Raw genomic sequence first — 14,943 nt, forward strand, 5'->3', positions numbered from 1 at the left:
CGCAGACTTTTTTTTTTATTACTATGCACACAGGAAAGAAGCCAACCAGTTGCATAACATAGTCAACATAAGAGCAAGTCAGCTTCACGCAGCCAATAATAGCTTGACGGAAACATTTTCTCAGGTTTTCGATCGGTAAATATCCAAATGACATGGTTTGGTGGTAAATCTATATGTATATATAATTTTATATTAAACTATATTATAGAATAGGTCCACTTTTTGCTCTCACAGGGCTGCCACATTACATTACAATGCATACATAAAAAAAAAAGGGGTTAGGAGGTAAGAACAGGTTTTATAATTAGCTGAAGCTCAGCAGCAGAACCATCCCTATAATGTGGGCTCACTGATTCGTCCTCACTGGCTCTTGTACTCTACTTGTTGCTAGATTAATGTTTGTGTATAGGTAAAACTTTTTGTTTTAGATTTGCATAGAGTTTTGGGGGTTTAAAACCACTATCTTGTTTTTATTGCTATCTGTGCCCCCCATTAGGGAGATTTACTCTCCGTGTTTGTCCTGGTGACCATTTTCAGTGAGAGTGTTTTGTCTGGTGACCGCTGTCTAAGAAGTGATTTTTCTTACTTTTTCTTCTCACTTCCTGTTGTGTCTCTGCAACAGACAGTAAAGAGAAATCTCCCCTAAGGGACACAAACAGCAAAAATGAAACTGAAAGGAGCTTCAGTTATTCCCTGCTCTATTGAAAAATAAAGGAATATGTTTTGGCTATACATACATGTTAAGCAACTCATGTGACAGGATGTGTGCAGTCCTATGTTTTGGGGGACAAACACTCACTTGAACTTAGCCTGGTGCCCAACATCTTTGGCTGTGCCACAGACATAGTGGACCACATGATGAGTGCGGGCAGGCCAAATAAGACCCGCGGGATGGGTTCCAAGCCTCTAGATGCTTTGATCTCAGAACAGTAGATTTTGGCATTGGTATCTGTCAAGGGGTTGATCATTTGTCACAGAGGATTCTGGTGCAGGGAAATGAGCATGCATTGGTTAAGGGGTTACGTTTTTACATTAGGTGTTAGGAAGCCTTAGGGTAGCCGCTGATCAGAAACTTTCTTTCGCGGAAAGTTGATGTCACAATATTTTCCCACAATCTAAATTCACATAGTATGTTAACTGCCTCAATCAGATTGGCCATAGTGTGTGTATGTACGCATGACTGTGGTGGAACCATTGCACTGTAAGCTCTGTAAGGGCCAGGAACTGATGTCTGTATTGTATACGTGAATACAAAAACGAATTTCTAATGGTACTTATGAAATAAAGTAACTTGAGTTTAGAGTCTTTACTTTCTTACAGTTACTGAGTAAACATTAACCATCATATCATTGAATTGTTGTGTGTAAAGATTTCTATGGTATATCATAAAACTATCCCGCTTAGGGAACGCAAAGAGAGCATATACTGTAAGAAGTAGAGCTTTGGCCAATTGTTATAGGCTGAAAAAGCTAGCAGCTAGCAGTTAGTTGGCTAAGCAGGTGTTTTCCACTTGTACAGTGACAGGAACGTTGCATGGGCTGAGTAGTTTGTATGTGATATTCAGGCAGGTGTGATAGCAAGATATAAAACTGAGCGATAGTGCAGTTATCTTGGAATACAATTTGACTCTGGGTTAAATAGAAGCCATCTTCCAGTTCACAGTACACACTACCGGTGGTGACTAAAGACACAATTTTTAAGTTGACCTTTTTCACGTTATGATAAACTTGATCTTGGCTGATTTTGGAATTTTTGGATGGTAAAGTTCAGTATATATTTTCTTACCTTGTATGACATTTTTGTTGCAACTTTATATACGTCAGAAGCTACTGCAAAGGTAATTTCCGTTGTGATCCAAAGGAAAGGGGTACGTTGGTGATAACATTTAGCCACCCTATATAAAGGAATGATTAAGAGTAATAGATTTCCTGGAAGCTGTAGTCTGTAATGCTGCAGCAAAAGTAATCTGGAAACCTTTTGAAGTTGCTGGAAGAGAATGACGTTCGATGAGCAGCTGTACCAAATGCAAGGACATGATGGAAGGCAATACTCAAACGAAGAAAAATCTGCAAGCGCAAATGTCATCAAACTTGACAATTAAGAAAATGAGCATTATGTCCAAGAGCTGCCAGTGGTGGGAGATAGAGGTTGAAGAGTGGCGCCTTCTCTTTTTAGAGTCAGAGAAACCACAGGCCGGGGAGCGGAGACCCTTAAATGAAATTTCCCCAGATGTGATGGACTACAATCTCACGTTTAGTTTATAAATTTGTATTGAGATTCTAGTCCATCACAGGAGCGAGCTTGGAGCGGTGGCTACTTTACAACACACACAGGGACCATGGGGAACAAAAGTAGCCACCCCCCAGAAGGAAGGACAGTGTCAGCACCAATTCAGAGATGATTTTGAGAATCTACAGCTGAGTGATACAGAAAAAACATACATTTTTGTTAATAATTAAGGTACTTGATTCAATTTTTAAGATTTAACTCCTGAGTTTAGTGTCACTTTAAGGACATGTGCTGTTGGGTTTTTGTAGATTTATACATACAAAGCAAACATGAAAATATGAACGTTGAGGTTCTCTCAGAGAGAAATCACCAATACTTTCCAACTGTCATTTAACTTGTTAAAAACTGAAAGCTGAATTCTGATTGTCTACTGTGTGTAACGGAATATCGCTGCAGCTTAACCATACGCAACATAAGCTATGATTTCCTAACATGTCAGAATAGCTTTCTCCATGAGATTGCATAATGTCAGTTTTAAGCTAGAAAAGGGAAGTCTATCCAAAGCAGAAATAAATCTGCTAACGCTCAGGAAACCATTATACTAAATCAGAAAAAAAAAAAAATGTTAGGGGAAACGGTTTCTCCAGAATCAGAGATTACAATTACAAATGTTTCCTTTCACAAATATGTTGAGGGTTTTCTGAATCATAATGAAGAGGTGTTCAGATGTGCCTACGTAGGAGACTGCAGTTCATAAGAGATGGCATGATAACGAATGCTTTTATTTTTTTGTGAAGGTCACAGTCCCTTTTTACTTATGCTTCACTACTTGTGGAAATGTTGCTAATTAGAGGTGCACCAAAATAGAAATTTAAAAAACGAAACCGAAATAAAAAAAATTGTCAGGCCGAAACCGATACCGAAAATGTTTTTATTTAAATTTTTTCGATTTCTTTAAATATTTTATTTTTATTTATTTTTTATAAACTTTTAAATATTGTTATATTTATTTTTATTTTTTTAATAAATAGTTTTATTTTTTACTTTTAGGGGCTTCGGGGAAATATTAGGGGTCTAAACAGACCCCTGATATTTCCCTTTTAAAATAGAAAAAAGAGATTGAGAACACAGAGTCCTCAATCTCTTTTTCTGTATCCCCTGTTATAAATGAACAGGAATCCTCTGAGTGTTCCTGTTCATCCCCAAGGAAAGAGCAGAGAGAGGGGAAAGAGCAAAGGAAGGAGAGAAAAACAAAAAAAAGGAGGAGGCAAAGGTTGTGTATCCACAAGAAAATAGGAGTATCCCACTGGGGGATGTGTCTATTCACTCTCAGAAAGTATTGCTTCAACCAGTCAAACCAGTCCACTAAGGTATGACCAGAGAACAGGAACAAACCAATGAAGGATTATATTTCAAATTATCGTATTCCTCCCGCCTGTGAATAAATTCCAAGGTTCCCAGATCCGTGAAAATGTATCCAGTCTATCCTACTTAGTGAAGAGAAGTTCTTCCATCTCACAAGTATATGCTAGCTGGTTAAGCCATTTGACGATTGTGGGAGCACGAGTATCCCTCCACAACATGGGTATGAGTGACCTAGCTGCATTAACTAAATATTTGTGTAGGGACTTCATGGGGCCCACATTATCCTGGTCCGAGAGATGTAACAAGAAAACCCCAGGAGCGAACTCCAAGGTTGCCCCTGTGATTTGACATATCCGATCGTGTACGCGTCTCCAAAATGGTTGAAGTGAAGTGCAAGTCCAGAGGAGATATGTAGCAGAGAGCCACGGTCAGAACCACATCTCCAACAGACTGCAGATAAAGTGGGATCCATTTTGTGTAGTAGTTCAGGCATCCTATACCAATGTGTAAGGATTTTAAAATTGCATCTTACTGCTCACAGAGCATTTATCCGCCCCCCCTCCCCCCCAACAGACCATAATAGACCCCTTCCCAAGTCTCATCTGAAATCTTTAGGGCCAACTCTGTTTCCTACTTCACCTTCAAATTTGTCATATGAGTAGGTTTAGACTCCCTTACTATAGTGTAAAGCCAGGAAATGAGGTGTCTAAACAAACTTTACACCTTCTAACCCTTCATAACACTATTAAAAATTTGTTTTTTTCCCTTTTGGCGAGCTTTCCCATCACTTCCTGTCGCGACAGGAAGTAAGGAAAAGTCTAGCCAATAGAGACAGAGCAACAACCCCTTCTCTACTACATCCAAGATAAAATGGCATATTTTGTCTGCAGTTGGGGTTTCAGCTGAACATATGTAAATAGCAGACACCATCCTGTGCTTGAACACTGTCATTACAATCTTCAGAGTGCCTCCTGTGCACCCCGGGAGACTGGATATTTCCAGAAGACATGTCATCCCACCATGCTATGTAGGATACAATTGGAAACGATCTATGCTGTGCCAATGGAGTCATCTTAAAATTGTGACTTTGGTCTGCAGGCACAGGATCCTTCCTGCTATAACACATTAGATTAGTTGACTGTGTCTTTCAAAAGTACAGCTACACCTTGGGTAAACCACATAGCAGTCAAATTCTTTTTCAGCAGCCCTGAAGTGTTCTTGGGGGACTAAGAGGTGGACTCTAAGGGGGGAAGCTACATAGGCATTATGTAATACAGATGCTATAATTTGTTTGATTAATACCAGTTAAGTTTTATTTTATTAGAATGGGCACTTGATTTAATATAGTCTTATGCAACAGCTTTGTCAAATGTTGTCTTTCACACATATACATTGCATGTTCTGCAAGTTTTAATTCACAATGACTAGCTTCTGCTAAATGTAATTTGCCAGATACATACCACATGCTCTTAATGTGTTTTGATTAGGTAATAGTAGGCCTTTAATGGTGAACTCCAGGTGGTGTGAAGGGGTGTAAAGGCATCACAAAGGAGTGAATCTGACATGCCTCTGTGTTTAAGGATTAGTTTATCTATATATCACATTGCATTCACTCCTTCCTTCAGCTATTTTAGCGACAGTTGCCTCATTTATGTGTCAACAACAGGATCAAAAGGAACCTGTTGCATTGATGGCCTCTGCAGCAGAGCCTGAAGGGAGATGTAGTTGATGTAGAACCATAGATTAACCAGTCACAGGGTAAGGGCAAATAACCAAGGTTAGGTAACTGGGACCTTGTAAGTCCATTATATGGCCCACATTTTGTTGACACTGGACCATCACACCTATCTTAACTTGTTGGATATCCCATTTAAAAAAACTATGGACATAAATACAGAGTTGAACCCCAAAGAGCATATATTGCAAATGGGTTTGTGGGAATTTGTGCCCATTCAGCCAAAAGCATATTTGTGAGGTCAGGTACTGATGTCGGATGAGAAAACCTAGGAAACGGCAATCGTAGTCATTAATTCATAACTAGCTTTACAGTAAGGTGCACATGGAAGGGCTTTACACAGTACAAAAGCAAAAATTTCCCAGCACACTCGACAGCGAGCCTGCAGAAAAAATACCCTGTCTAACAGGTTTAAAAACAAAGGTTTTAGCTGCACAACCTTTGCAAAATATGTGGAAGCTGCACTGCCCTGTCAAGGCCCCCCCCCTCATACAGTGCAGTCCCAACTCCAATCCACAAGAGCCCCCCCATCCTGGAGCATATATAGCAAAGGATAAATGGGGTGCAGGTTTGCCAGGAGGCAGCCCAACCCCCTTAAAGGCATAAGGACAAACCAGAAACCCAGCACATCACAATGACCCCAGTCATGTCTCCACACCAAATCCAATAAGTGAAACAAATGGCACACACACACTCATCAATTCATAACCAGCTTTAAAGCAAGGTACATATGGAAGGGCTTTACACAATACAAAAGCAAACATTTCTCAGCACACTCGCCAGCCTGCAACTGCAAAAAAAAAAAAAAAATTCCCCTCTCTATCTATTGGGGTTACAAATAGAGGTTTTAGTTGCACGACCTTGGCAAAATATGTGGAAGCCATACTGCCCCGTCAAGGCCCTCTCGTGCAGTGCAGTCCCATCTCCAATCCACGAGAGCCCCCATCCCGTAGCATGTACGGCAAAGGATGAATTGGGTGCAGGTTTGCCAGAAAGGACCTTCCCTAAACTATTGGCATGGTTGTCCAAAATGGCTTTGTACTGTATGCTGTATCATTAACGGTAATCTTCACTGGAGACACCAGAAGTGAATAATTTCATTGCAGAGAGGGCCTTGTTGACCGCTTGCAGGTTCCAAAGCTGGTCATCACAGTGACAAACACTTGCTTCATGTTCTTAGCAGGAAATTAAGGAAAGCTTTATCGCTATTGCAAACCGGAAAGTCCTTTTTGAGAGGTTGAAGGAAAAACAACACCGCAGACATTAATACTAATGTACTTCTTGCAAGCGTCTTAGGATGGAACTATTGTTATTGCCAGGGGCTAGCAACAGGTGTTTTATTGACACTACAAACTATATCAATTCATTATGCAGTAATTAAAGTTTTGCACAGGGACAAGACAGCCCTGTCCCATCTGCCTAAAACTGAAATATCAGGTTTGCTTGGTTGCTGTCATGTAAAATCCCATGCTGGCTCCTTACAACTCCAGGAGTGAGATATCTTTTTTGGAATTCCAAGTTGTGCCCAAATGCTGTGAACTTTACAAGGACAAATGATTGCATCGCACTACTATGACAGATTATTCTTAAAGTAGAAAAAAATAAATGACTAGGGGGTCTAACTTTGAGAGTGGTGCCTTTTTATTTTGGCCTTGTTGGAGGTGGCCGAGGCAGAAAATGCTGTAAGAAAGTTTGGCATTTTGGGACCTAAGGGACCACTAATCAAGGCTGGTAGATTAAATCATGCTACAGGTGCCAGTCCGAAATTAATTTTAGTTTGGAGTTAGGTTGCTTTTGAATGGATGCTAGTCAGATTTATATCTATACTGGTCTATTAATCTGAATGATGAGCACCCTCTAATGAAGTTCTTTTCTGTTCTTAATTCTTTGACCAACCTCCCTTCTCCTGTTTTCTTCTTACAGATGATGTTATGGAGTTAATCAATAATGAATCTATACCTACAATACCACACGGTGATATGTTCTCCTTTCCACTGTTACCCGATCATGAAACCTGTGGTGGCCTCCTTGAAACAGTTACCATCAACCAGTTCCCACAAGAATCAGCTGTTTCTTCTACCTGGGAGTCATGCCAGACCTCTGCACAACCCACGCTGATTATCAAGGAACAGCCAAAGCAGCGGGGGATGCGCTTCCGGTATCAGTGTGAGGGGAGGTCTGCCGGGAGCATCCTGGGGGAAAGCAGCAATGAACAAACCAAGACCCTTCCTGCTATACAGGTAAAGACATTGGTCATTCTTTTTTATGAATACGCTTTCATTTCTTAGAATGTAAGCGCTTTCATAGACACAAAATGTATTAAATACAAAAGGTGCCTCTTATAATAAACTAGAAGGGATAAAAGCAAAACTAAAATGCACAAACACATATGTGAAAATACAAATATTGTGTTTGACATATGTACAATTGTAAAATAGTTTAATGCAGACAGGGATGTGGAGTTTGTATCGGCCAATGCCCGGGACATGCAGTGCCAGGTGTGTAGTTTTTTTTTCTACATTTAGTCCTGTTGGAGGGAAGGTTCCATAAAGAGAACCTATCACCTCCAAACTATCACATAGAGGCTTGTAATCCCGTGTGTGATAGCAAAAAATGAAAAGTAAGAAATAATAAAAAAAGTTATTAAAAAAAACATATCAAAATTAAAACCAACCCTGCCACCTCCACCATCTGCTTGCAAATAAACACACTCGTAGGCCATTGTGTGTGCGTGTTGAGTGCTGCCACCATTCCACCGTGTGCCATATTGTGGTAGCCAGGCAGCAGCACTTTCTAACTCGCACAATGTACATTAAAGGGTAAGTTCACTCTCAGGTATTTTGGGAAAATTGAATTTCCGACTCAAATCTGCCCCCCGCCCCTCGCGCTATGCTTACCTTTTGGCAAATTGTTCTTTCCCTCTGCCAGTACGGGTGTATTATATGTACCATGCCCTATGCATTTTGAAATTCACTTGCAAATTGCGAGCACTCTCACCAATGAGAAGCGCTATTAAGCATGGTTAAATAAGGTTTTTATTAAAACAATTTTTTTTTGTATCGCGACAAGTAGATTGTCATGAGGGACAAGTAGATTAGGACCCCACTTTAGCCCTTGGGCAAGTAGTTCTTTTTTTTAAATGTCCACATCCCTGTGCAAATCAGCTTATAACAAATTGAATGGCAACGTATGGAGGTCTCTTCCTGAGGAGGTCTTGTGTGATGACATCATCACGTTTATTACAGCTGAAAGAATGTGATTCGAGCCATACGCTTAATTTCAGCAGGCGAGCCTACTAAAGGATGGGAGCCCCCGTAGTCCTATATTCCCCTATCACATCCTTTATTCTTCTTCCTTTAAAGTATATACTGTAACTACTGCTGGTATTTACTGCACATGCGAAAATGTGATACCGTGACCGTCCAACACTGGATTTATTACTAGAATGTTATGCAGAACCTGCACACTGTATAATAACCAATAATAATATTGAATAAGAAAATAACAAATATTAACATTATGAGTTCAGTTCCACTTTAAAGGAAACCTGCCATTGGAGAAATATGTAGGCATCCATTTTCTCCTAAAAATATAGATCCTCTGGCCGTATCTGAAGCCAAAGGAAAACTTTTTTATATATTGCAGCTTACCAATCCTTAAATGTTGTAGTTTAGTTTTCTTTTTTATCTGGTGATCCAGCCAGTAAATCTCTTATTTCTCAACTTCCTTTACCAGACCAAGCTGTCCAGCCAAGGTTGTAGAAAGAGTCTTGAGACAAACCATTTAACACTGACAGGAAGAAAATAAAACTATTAACTATTTGTAACTGCTTAAAATTTGTTAGCTGGAGTTTGGATCTAATTTGTTAGGCAAGTCCAATGAAAATCTGCTAGTGCATCTGACACTACCCTCTCCACATGGTGACAATGCTGTTGTCCAAGGTCAGCTCCATTGTTCCTCCATAGAGTGGAGCCATCACAAGATGGGAGATGTGTTACTGGCTGGACCACCAGGTGAAAATAAAGGGAAAAAAGCCTTAAAAAAGAAAAGTAATGCAACCACCACATTTAGAGCCCATTCATACCAGCAGCCACGCTAAACCACGCGGCTGCTGATGTGCGTGTGCCCGGTACAGTGCCAATGTGCTGATAGCAACATCTCACACTGTTTTTTTTTTTTTACATTTTAAGTTCTATATGCACACGCTAATGTGATGCAGTTGTACCATGTTGCACTGCGCTCCACTGGAAAAAGGACTGCATGCCGTACTTTTTTCAGTGTACACCACTGCAACACGATGGTGCGACTCGTTCCCATCCATGACAAGGCAAATTGCTTGCCTTGTGTTGCGGCTGCACTGGAAAAAACGCCCGGTGCAGCCCCAACGCGTCAGCTGGGGACAGGCCCTTAAGGATTGGTAAGCTGTATTCACAGGCTTTAGGTTTAGATACACTCTAATTATTTACATCACTGCTGCTGCAATGGTGCATATCCAGACCAGGAGTTCACTTATCTGGTTGCATATTTGTTCCAGGTCAGTGCTTTTAGAAAGTCATGAAATCAGAGACAGCCAGACAACTAGCATTTTTAAAAAGAGGTCAACAATGGATGCATCCATATTCCTCTCATGACAGGTTTCCTTTAACATGTCCCGAGTTTCATGGCATAGGCCCCCCTTTCAATTTGCCATCCTGTCTTGTAGATTCATATTAAAGCCTTGACTGCTTTGGATAGATTCATCAACCTGTCAGGACACGCTCGCTGCTGCAGTTTATGAACCGGAGAGAGCTGTAGATGCCAAAAGGTTGCCGGCTGGCTAGCAAAGCACAATGTGGGTTCTGACTTCAGAGAGCTGCCTGTGTCCGCTCTATAGAAATAGGTTGTGTTTGGCATTGTACGTTTAGTTAGTTACGCACTTAATTCAGAGCACAGATAGTGATTGATGACATTTGTACAGCTTAACCATCCTTGGAAAGTACCTAAGATTCCCCATATCCAAGCAGCCTCATCACACCTGTCACCTTCCTTGTTTTCTTCTTGTAGCTGTTACACTGCGAGACCATCCAGGAGGCTCATATTAATGTCTGCCTTGTGTGGAAGGACCATCCTCATCGTGTCCACCCGCACGCCCTTGTGGGTAAAGACTGTCATGATGGCATCTGTGGCATCGTACTGCATCCAAGTAACGGAGAGAACGAACATTGGTGAGCTGAACGCTGACAATAACACGCATAGCAATGCAAAGCGGTTCAATAACTGCAAGGTTTACATGACCATGGCCCCACTGCAAAGGTTCATTTGAAAAGATTCTGGAATTAACTAAAGCTGAACTCCAGGCATAGTGTTAAATACACAAATGAAATACATATATGGGGGTTGTTTCATCTGCCATAGGATTTGTATTTTTGTCCATCCAGTTCTGAGCTCTACAATGCTCTGTGACACAGCACATCCCTGTCTGGCAGGACAAGAGGCCAGATTTTTCTCAATTGGAGGTAGGTAACAGATCTCGTCCTGCCCCCAGCCTGTGAAGGAGAAGCAGCAGACTTATGAGCTCATCTCTCTTTCACTCTGCTCTCTCCTTCTGTCATCATGTTCTTTGTTAGCACTGCAGCACAGTTGACTGGCTGCTCTGCTGCTTTCCCTCTCCTAGTCTGGGCTCTTCTGTATTATAGACAACAAGAGGTTGATACCAGGTAAAATTCAGCTACGTCCACTGCTTGCATTTCAAGAAACATATTTACCGATTACGTAGCAGAATGACATGTGGCTGGAGTTCAGCTTTGATAGAAGCAGCATGCAGCTTAGACAAGTGCTCAGATTTAACTTAAATTTGTCCTTTCAGTCAGCTAAATATACAATGCCAGTGAAATACTTTTCATATGTGCTTTCCAAGTGTTTACAAATACCGGCAGTATCTGCCTCTTCTTATGAACAGGTGACAACTGTAATCTCAGTCCCCGAGTGTTGTCACCACATCATGCATGCTCTTGTATTGGGACTGCAGGATTCTGTGTGGACGCACAATGTGCCAGTTGAGTTCTGTTGTCCGCATGCCCCTAAAGCTGGCCATACACCTATAGATTATCTGCAGGTTTTCTGTGGTCAGATGGAAAAAGTGCAACAGATTCCTCCATCCACACAGTTTAGCGTAGATGGAGGAATCTCCCACTGGGCAGAGCTTCTGTATCTTGCTAGTCTGCCCCGCTGGCTCTAAAAAAACACCTGAACAGTGCCTGCATCCTATCAGATTGTTCAGGTATTTTGAGAGCCAGCGGGGCCGACTAACAAGATACTGAATCTTGGCCCAGTGGCAGATTCCTCCATACACACAGTTTAGCGGTGATGGAGGAATCTGTTGCACTTTTTCCATCTGACCATAGAAAATCTGCAGGTAATCTATAGGTGTATGGCAAGTTTTAGTATTCTGATTGATCTTAAAGCCAGCAGCAGCTTCACCGGCAATGGCTGAACGCTGCAGCTTTAACCCCATAGAAAAAGCCCTGGTATGCATAGGAGAAGAGTGCGGTGTAGCAGTCACATGACTAGTAAATACATTGGGGGGAATTTATCAAAACTGGAGCAGAGTGAATCTGGAGTGGTTAATAAAACAAATGCTCTGCGCTATCGAAGAAAAAATAAGTGAAAAAGAAGAAAGACAAGAAAAACCGGACTGGCTACAAGCCGCTAAGACTCAGGCTCTTAAGCCTCAAAGGTTAATTGATCAATGGTATAGCGCTATAAGCCTCACGGTGTGGTTACCAAAAAACCAGTGTTGTGAAAAGTTAAATGAATGGATAAATAAATATGTGAAATAAAATATATAGAATGTGTTGGTCTTCTCGTTCAGCAACGTATCAGTGCGTAATATATATGTGGATATTGTGTAGCAAAGTAAAAATGTAAACAATGTGGATCTCTCTTCGGAGAGAGTAATATACCATAATAATCTGAGTGGTTAAACCAAATATAAGTGTGTGTGTTTAAAACCGCAGTTTTAAACTTATAACAAGCCACTAATGTGTGGATACGAATATAGATATATAGAATATATAAAAAATTATATATAATAATGAAAAATAAAATATATATAATGTATATAAAACTAATTGTAATTAATAATGTATCATAAAAAATATCAATGTCCGATTATATCTCATTCAGGAAAAACTGATGTAAAGCGAAGGGTATGTGTCCACGCTTGAAGTACCGAAGAAACTGCTTGTCAGAAGAAGAAACCCCCGTAGGGGATACACTCACCAGATGCCGGAAGAACGAAAGCCGTCTGGTTTTCCGGGAAATAGGCTTCGATGCTCCGTCATATGTTCCGTTCCTTCCTCACCTCAAAGTATTAGGAAGGGAACCGTTCCTTTGCCATAAAGGGATTTCCAGAGGACAGAAGGATGAAAGCTATCTCGTATTCCAGGAAAGAGGCCACAGCACTCCGTCCTATGTTGCGTTCCCTCCTTGCCTCAGTGTGTCAGGAAGGGAACCGTTAGTTAGCCGTGAAGGGATTTCCTATAAGGTTTCCAGGGGCCGTCACGGTTCAAAATCTCAGGATAGATGCTTGGATCCGGAAAAAAAGAGAGAGGGCAGAGCAAAAGTGCTCATAGTGTATCAAAACAGAGATTTATTGAATGTCATAAAAAACGCTCTGAATGGCGTTACCAATAGGAATAAAGGAATATCGCTGACTGGTCAGCTGCAAAATACAGAGTACTCTTCAGACTGTTGATGTGCCGTAAAATACAGGCCCGTCCCCGACGCATTTCGTCACAAGACGTGATCAAGGTATGGCAGGTTTTTTTATGACATTCAATAAATCTCTGTTTTGATACACTATGCACTTTTGCTCTGCCCTCTCTCACTTTTTTCCCCGGATCCAAGCATCTATCCTGAGATTTTAAACCGTGACGGCCCCTGGAAACCTTATAGGAAATCCCTTCACGGCTAACTAACGGTTCCCTTCCTGACACACTGAGGCAAGGAGGGAACGCAACATAGGACGGAGTGCTGTGGCCTCTTTCCTGGAATACGAGATAGCTTTCATCCTTCTGTCCTCTGGAAATCCCTTTATGGCAAAGGAACGGTTCCCTTCCTAATACTTTGAGGTGAGGAAGGAACGGAACATATGACGGAGCATCGAAGCCTATTTCCCGGAAAACCAGACGGCTTTCGTTCTTCCGGCATCTGGTGAGTGTATCCCCTACGGGGGTTTCTTCTTCTGACAAGCAGTTTCTTCGGTACTTCAAGCGTGGACACATACCCTTCGCTTTACATCAGTTTTTCCTGAATGAGATATAATCGGACATTGATATTTTTTATGATACATTATTAATTACAATTAGTTTTATATACATTATATATATTTTATTTTTCATTATTATATATAATTTTTTATATATTCTATATATCTATATTCGTATCCACACATTAGTGGCTTGTTATAAGTTTAAAACTGCGGTTTTAAACACACACACTTATATTTGGTTTAACCACTCAGATTATTATGGTATATTACTCTCTCCGAAGAGAGATCCACATCGTTTACATTTTTACTTTACTACACAGTATCCACATATATATTACGCACTGATACGTTTTTGAAAGAGAAGACCAACACATTCTATATATTTTATTTCACATATTTATTTATCCATTCATTTAACTTTTCACAACACTGTTTTTTTGGTAACCACACCGTGAGGCTTATAGCGCTATACCATTGATCAATTAATCTGGAGTAGTTGCCTATGGCAACCAATCAGCATCTCTCTTCCGTTTGCTCTGATGAGATTTGAAAATGGGAAATAGAAGCTGATTGGTTGCAATCCAAATTTGCTCCAGATTTTGTCTGTTCCAGTTTTGATAAATTCCCCCCATTGTGGTTTTAAGGGATTTCCAAGGGGCTGTTAAAAATAAAATAAAATGTGTTTCTATTTAAAAGTGTTTCTAAACCCCAAACATTTTAGTTATGGATAGAGTTGGGAAAGATTAGACATCTGTCAGGTTTTACTGTCGTGGGAGATATCCCCAGAATAGGGAGTGAAGGGAAATCTGTCTAACAGCAACATAGACATAAATAATAAAAATGTTAAATGAAGTCGGGGAATGTTAGAACGCCTGTCAGTATTTTATTGTCATTTGTTTCCGTGGTGCAGATTATTCCTCACTTCCTGTTTAGTAAAATGTTATCCCCAGAACAGGAAGTGAGGCAAAAATCTAACAGAGACCCAGATGAGAATAACACCTGCTAGGGTTTTAACCTTTCCCCAGTCTATAAAAAAAAAAGTTTTGAGTATAAATTCAGTTTCACTGCCTGTTATATATAGCCCACATCAGTCAAAATGACTTTGTTTCCATATGCTTTAGGCTAGGTTCAGTTATCGCCGATTGTGCACAATTGCAAAGAGCGGTTGTCGCACAGCCCCATTGATTTCAATCGGGTTATATCCGTGCGGCAATCGCTGAAAAAAGGTACAAGTACCTCCCTTTGCAACACGCACCGCACAGTGTTTTGAACCGCGATTGTACGGGCGGTATCACAACGGGAAACCGTGTGATCTGCTTGGCACGACTGGGGTGCCATTAGAAAATAATTGCACCACCAGCGG

The 14,943-nt window shown here is 40.7% G+C and overlaps 1 protein-coding gene across 1 annotated transcript in view; it reads left to right on the top strand.

Moving 5' to 3' along the window:
- The window catches only part of RELB (RELB proto-oncogene, NF-kB subunit), a 57,056-nt gene that overhangs the window by 24,192 nt on the left and 17,921 nt on the right, over positions 1–14,943 (top strand). The window contains exons 4-5 of the mRNA XM_018561496.1: positions 7,253–7,569; positions 10,373–10,533. Coding sequence (XP_018416998.1) covers positions 7,253–7,569; positions 10,373–10,533 — 478 coding nt within the window. The remainder of the gene's footprint in view (positions 1–7,252; positions 7,570–10,372; positions 10,534–14,943) is intronic.

The sequence above is a fragment of the Nanorana parkeri genome, unplaced genomic scaffold (assembly GCF_000935625.1).
Source record: "Nanorana parkeri isolate BGI_ZX_2015 unplaced genomic scaffold, ASM93562v1 scaffold528, whole genome shotgun sequence".
Classification (NCBI taxonomy): Eukaryota; Metazoa; Chordata; class Amphibia; order Anura; family Dicroglossidae; genus Nanorana; species Nanorana parkeri.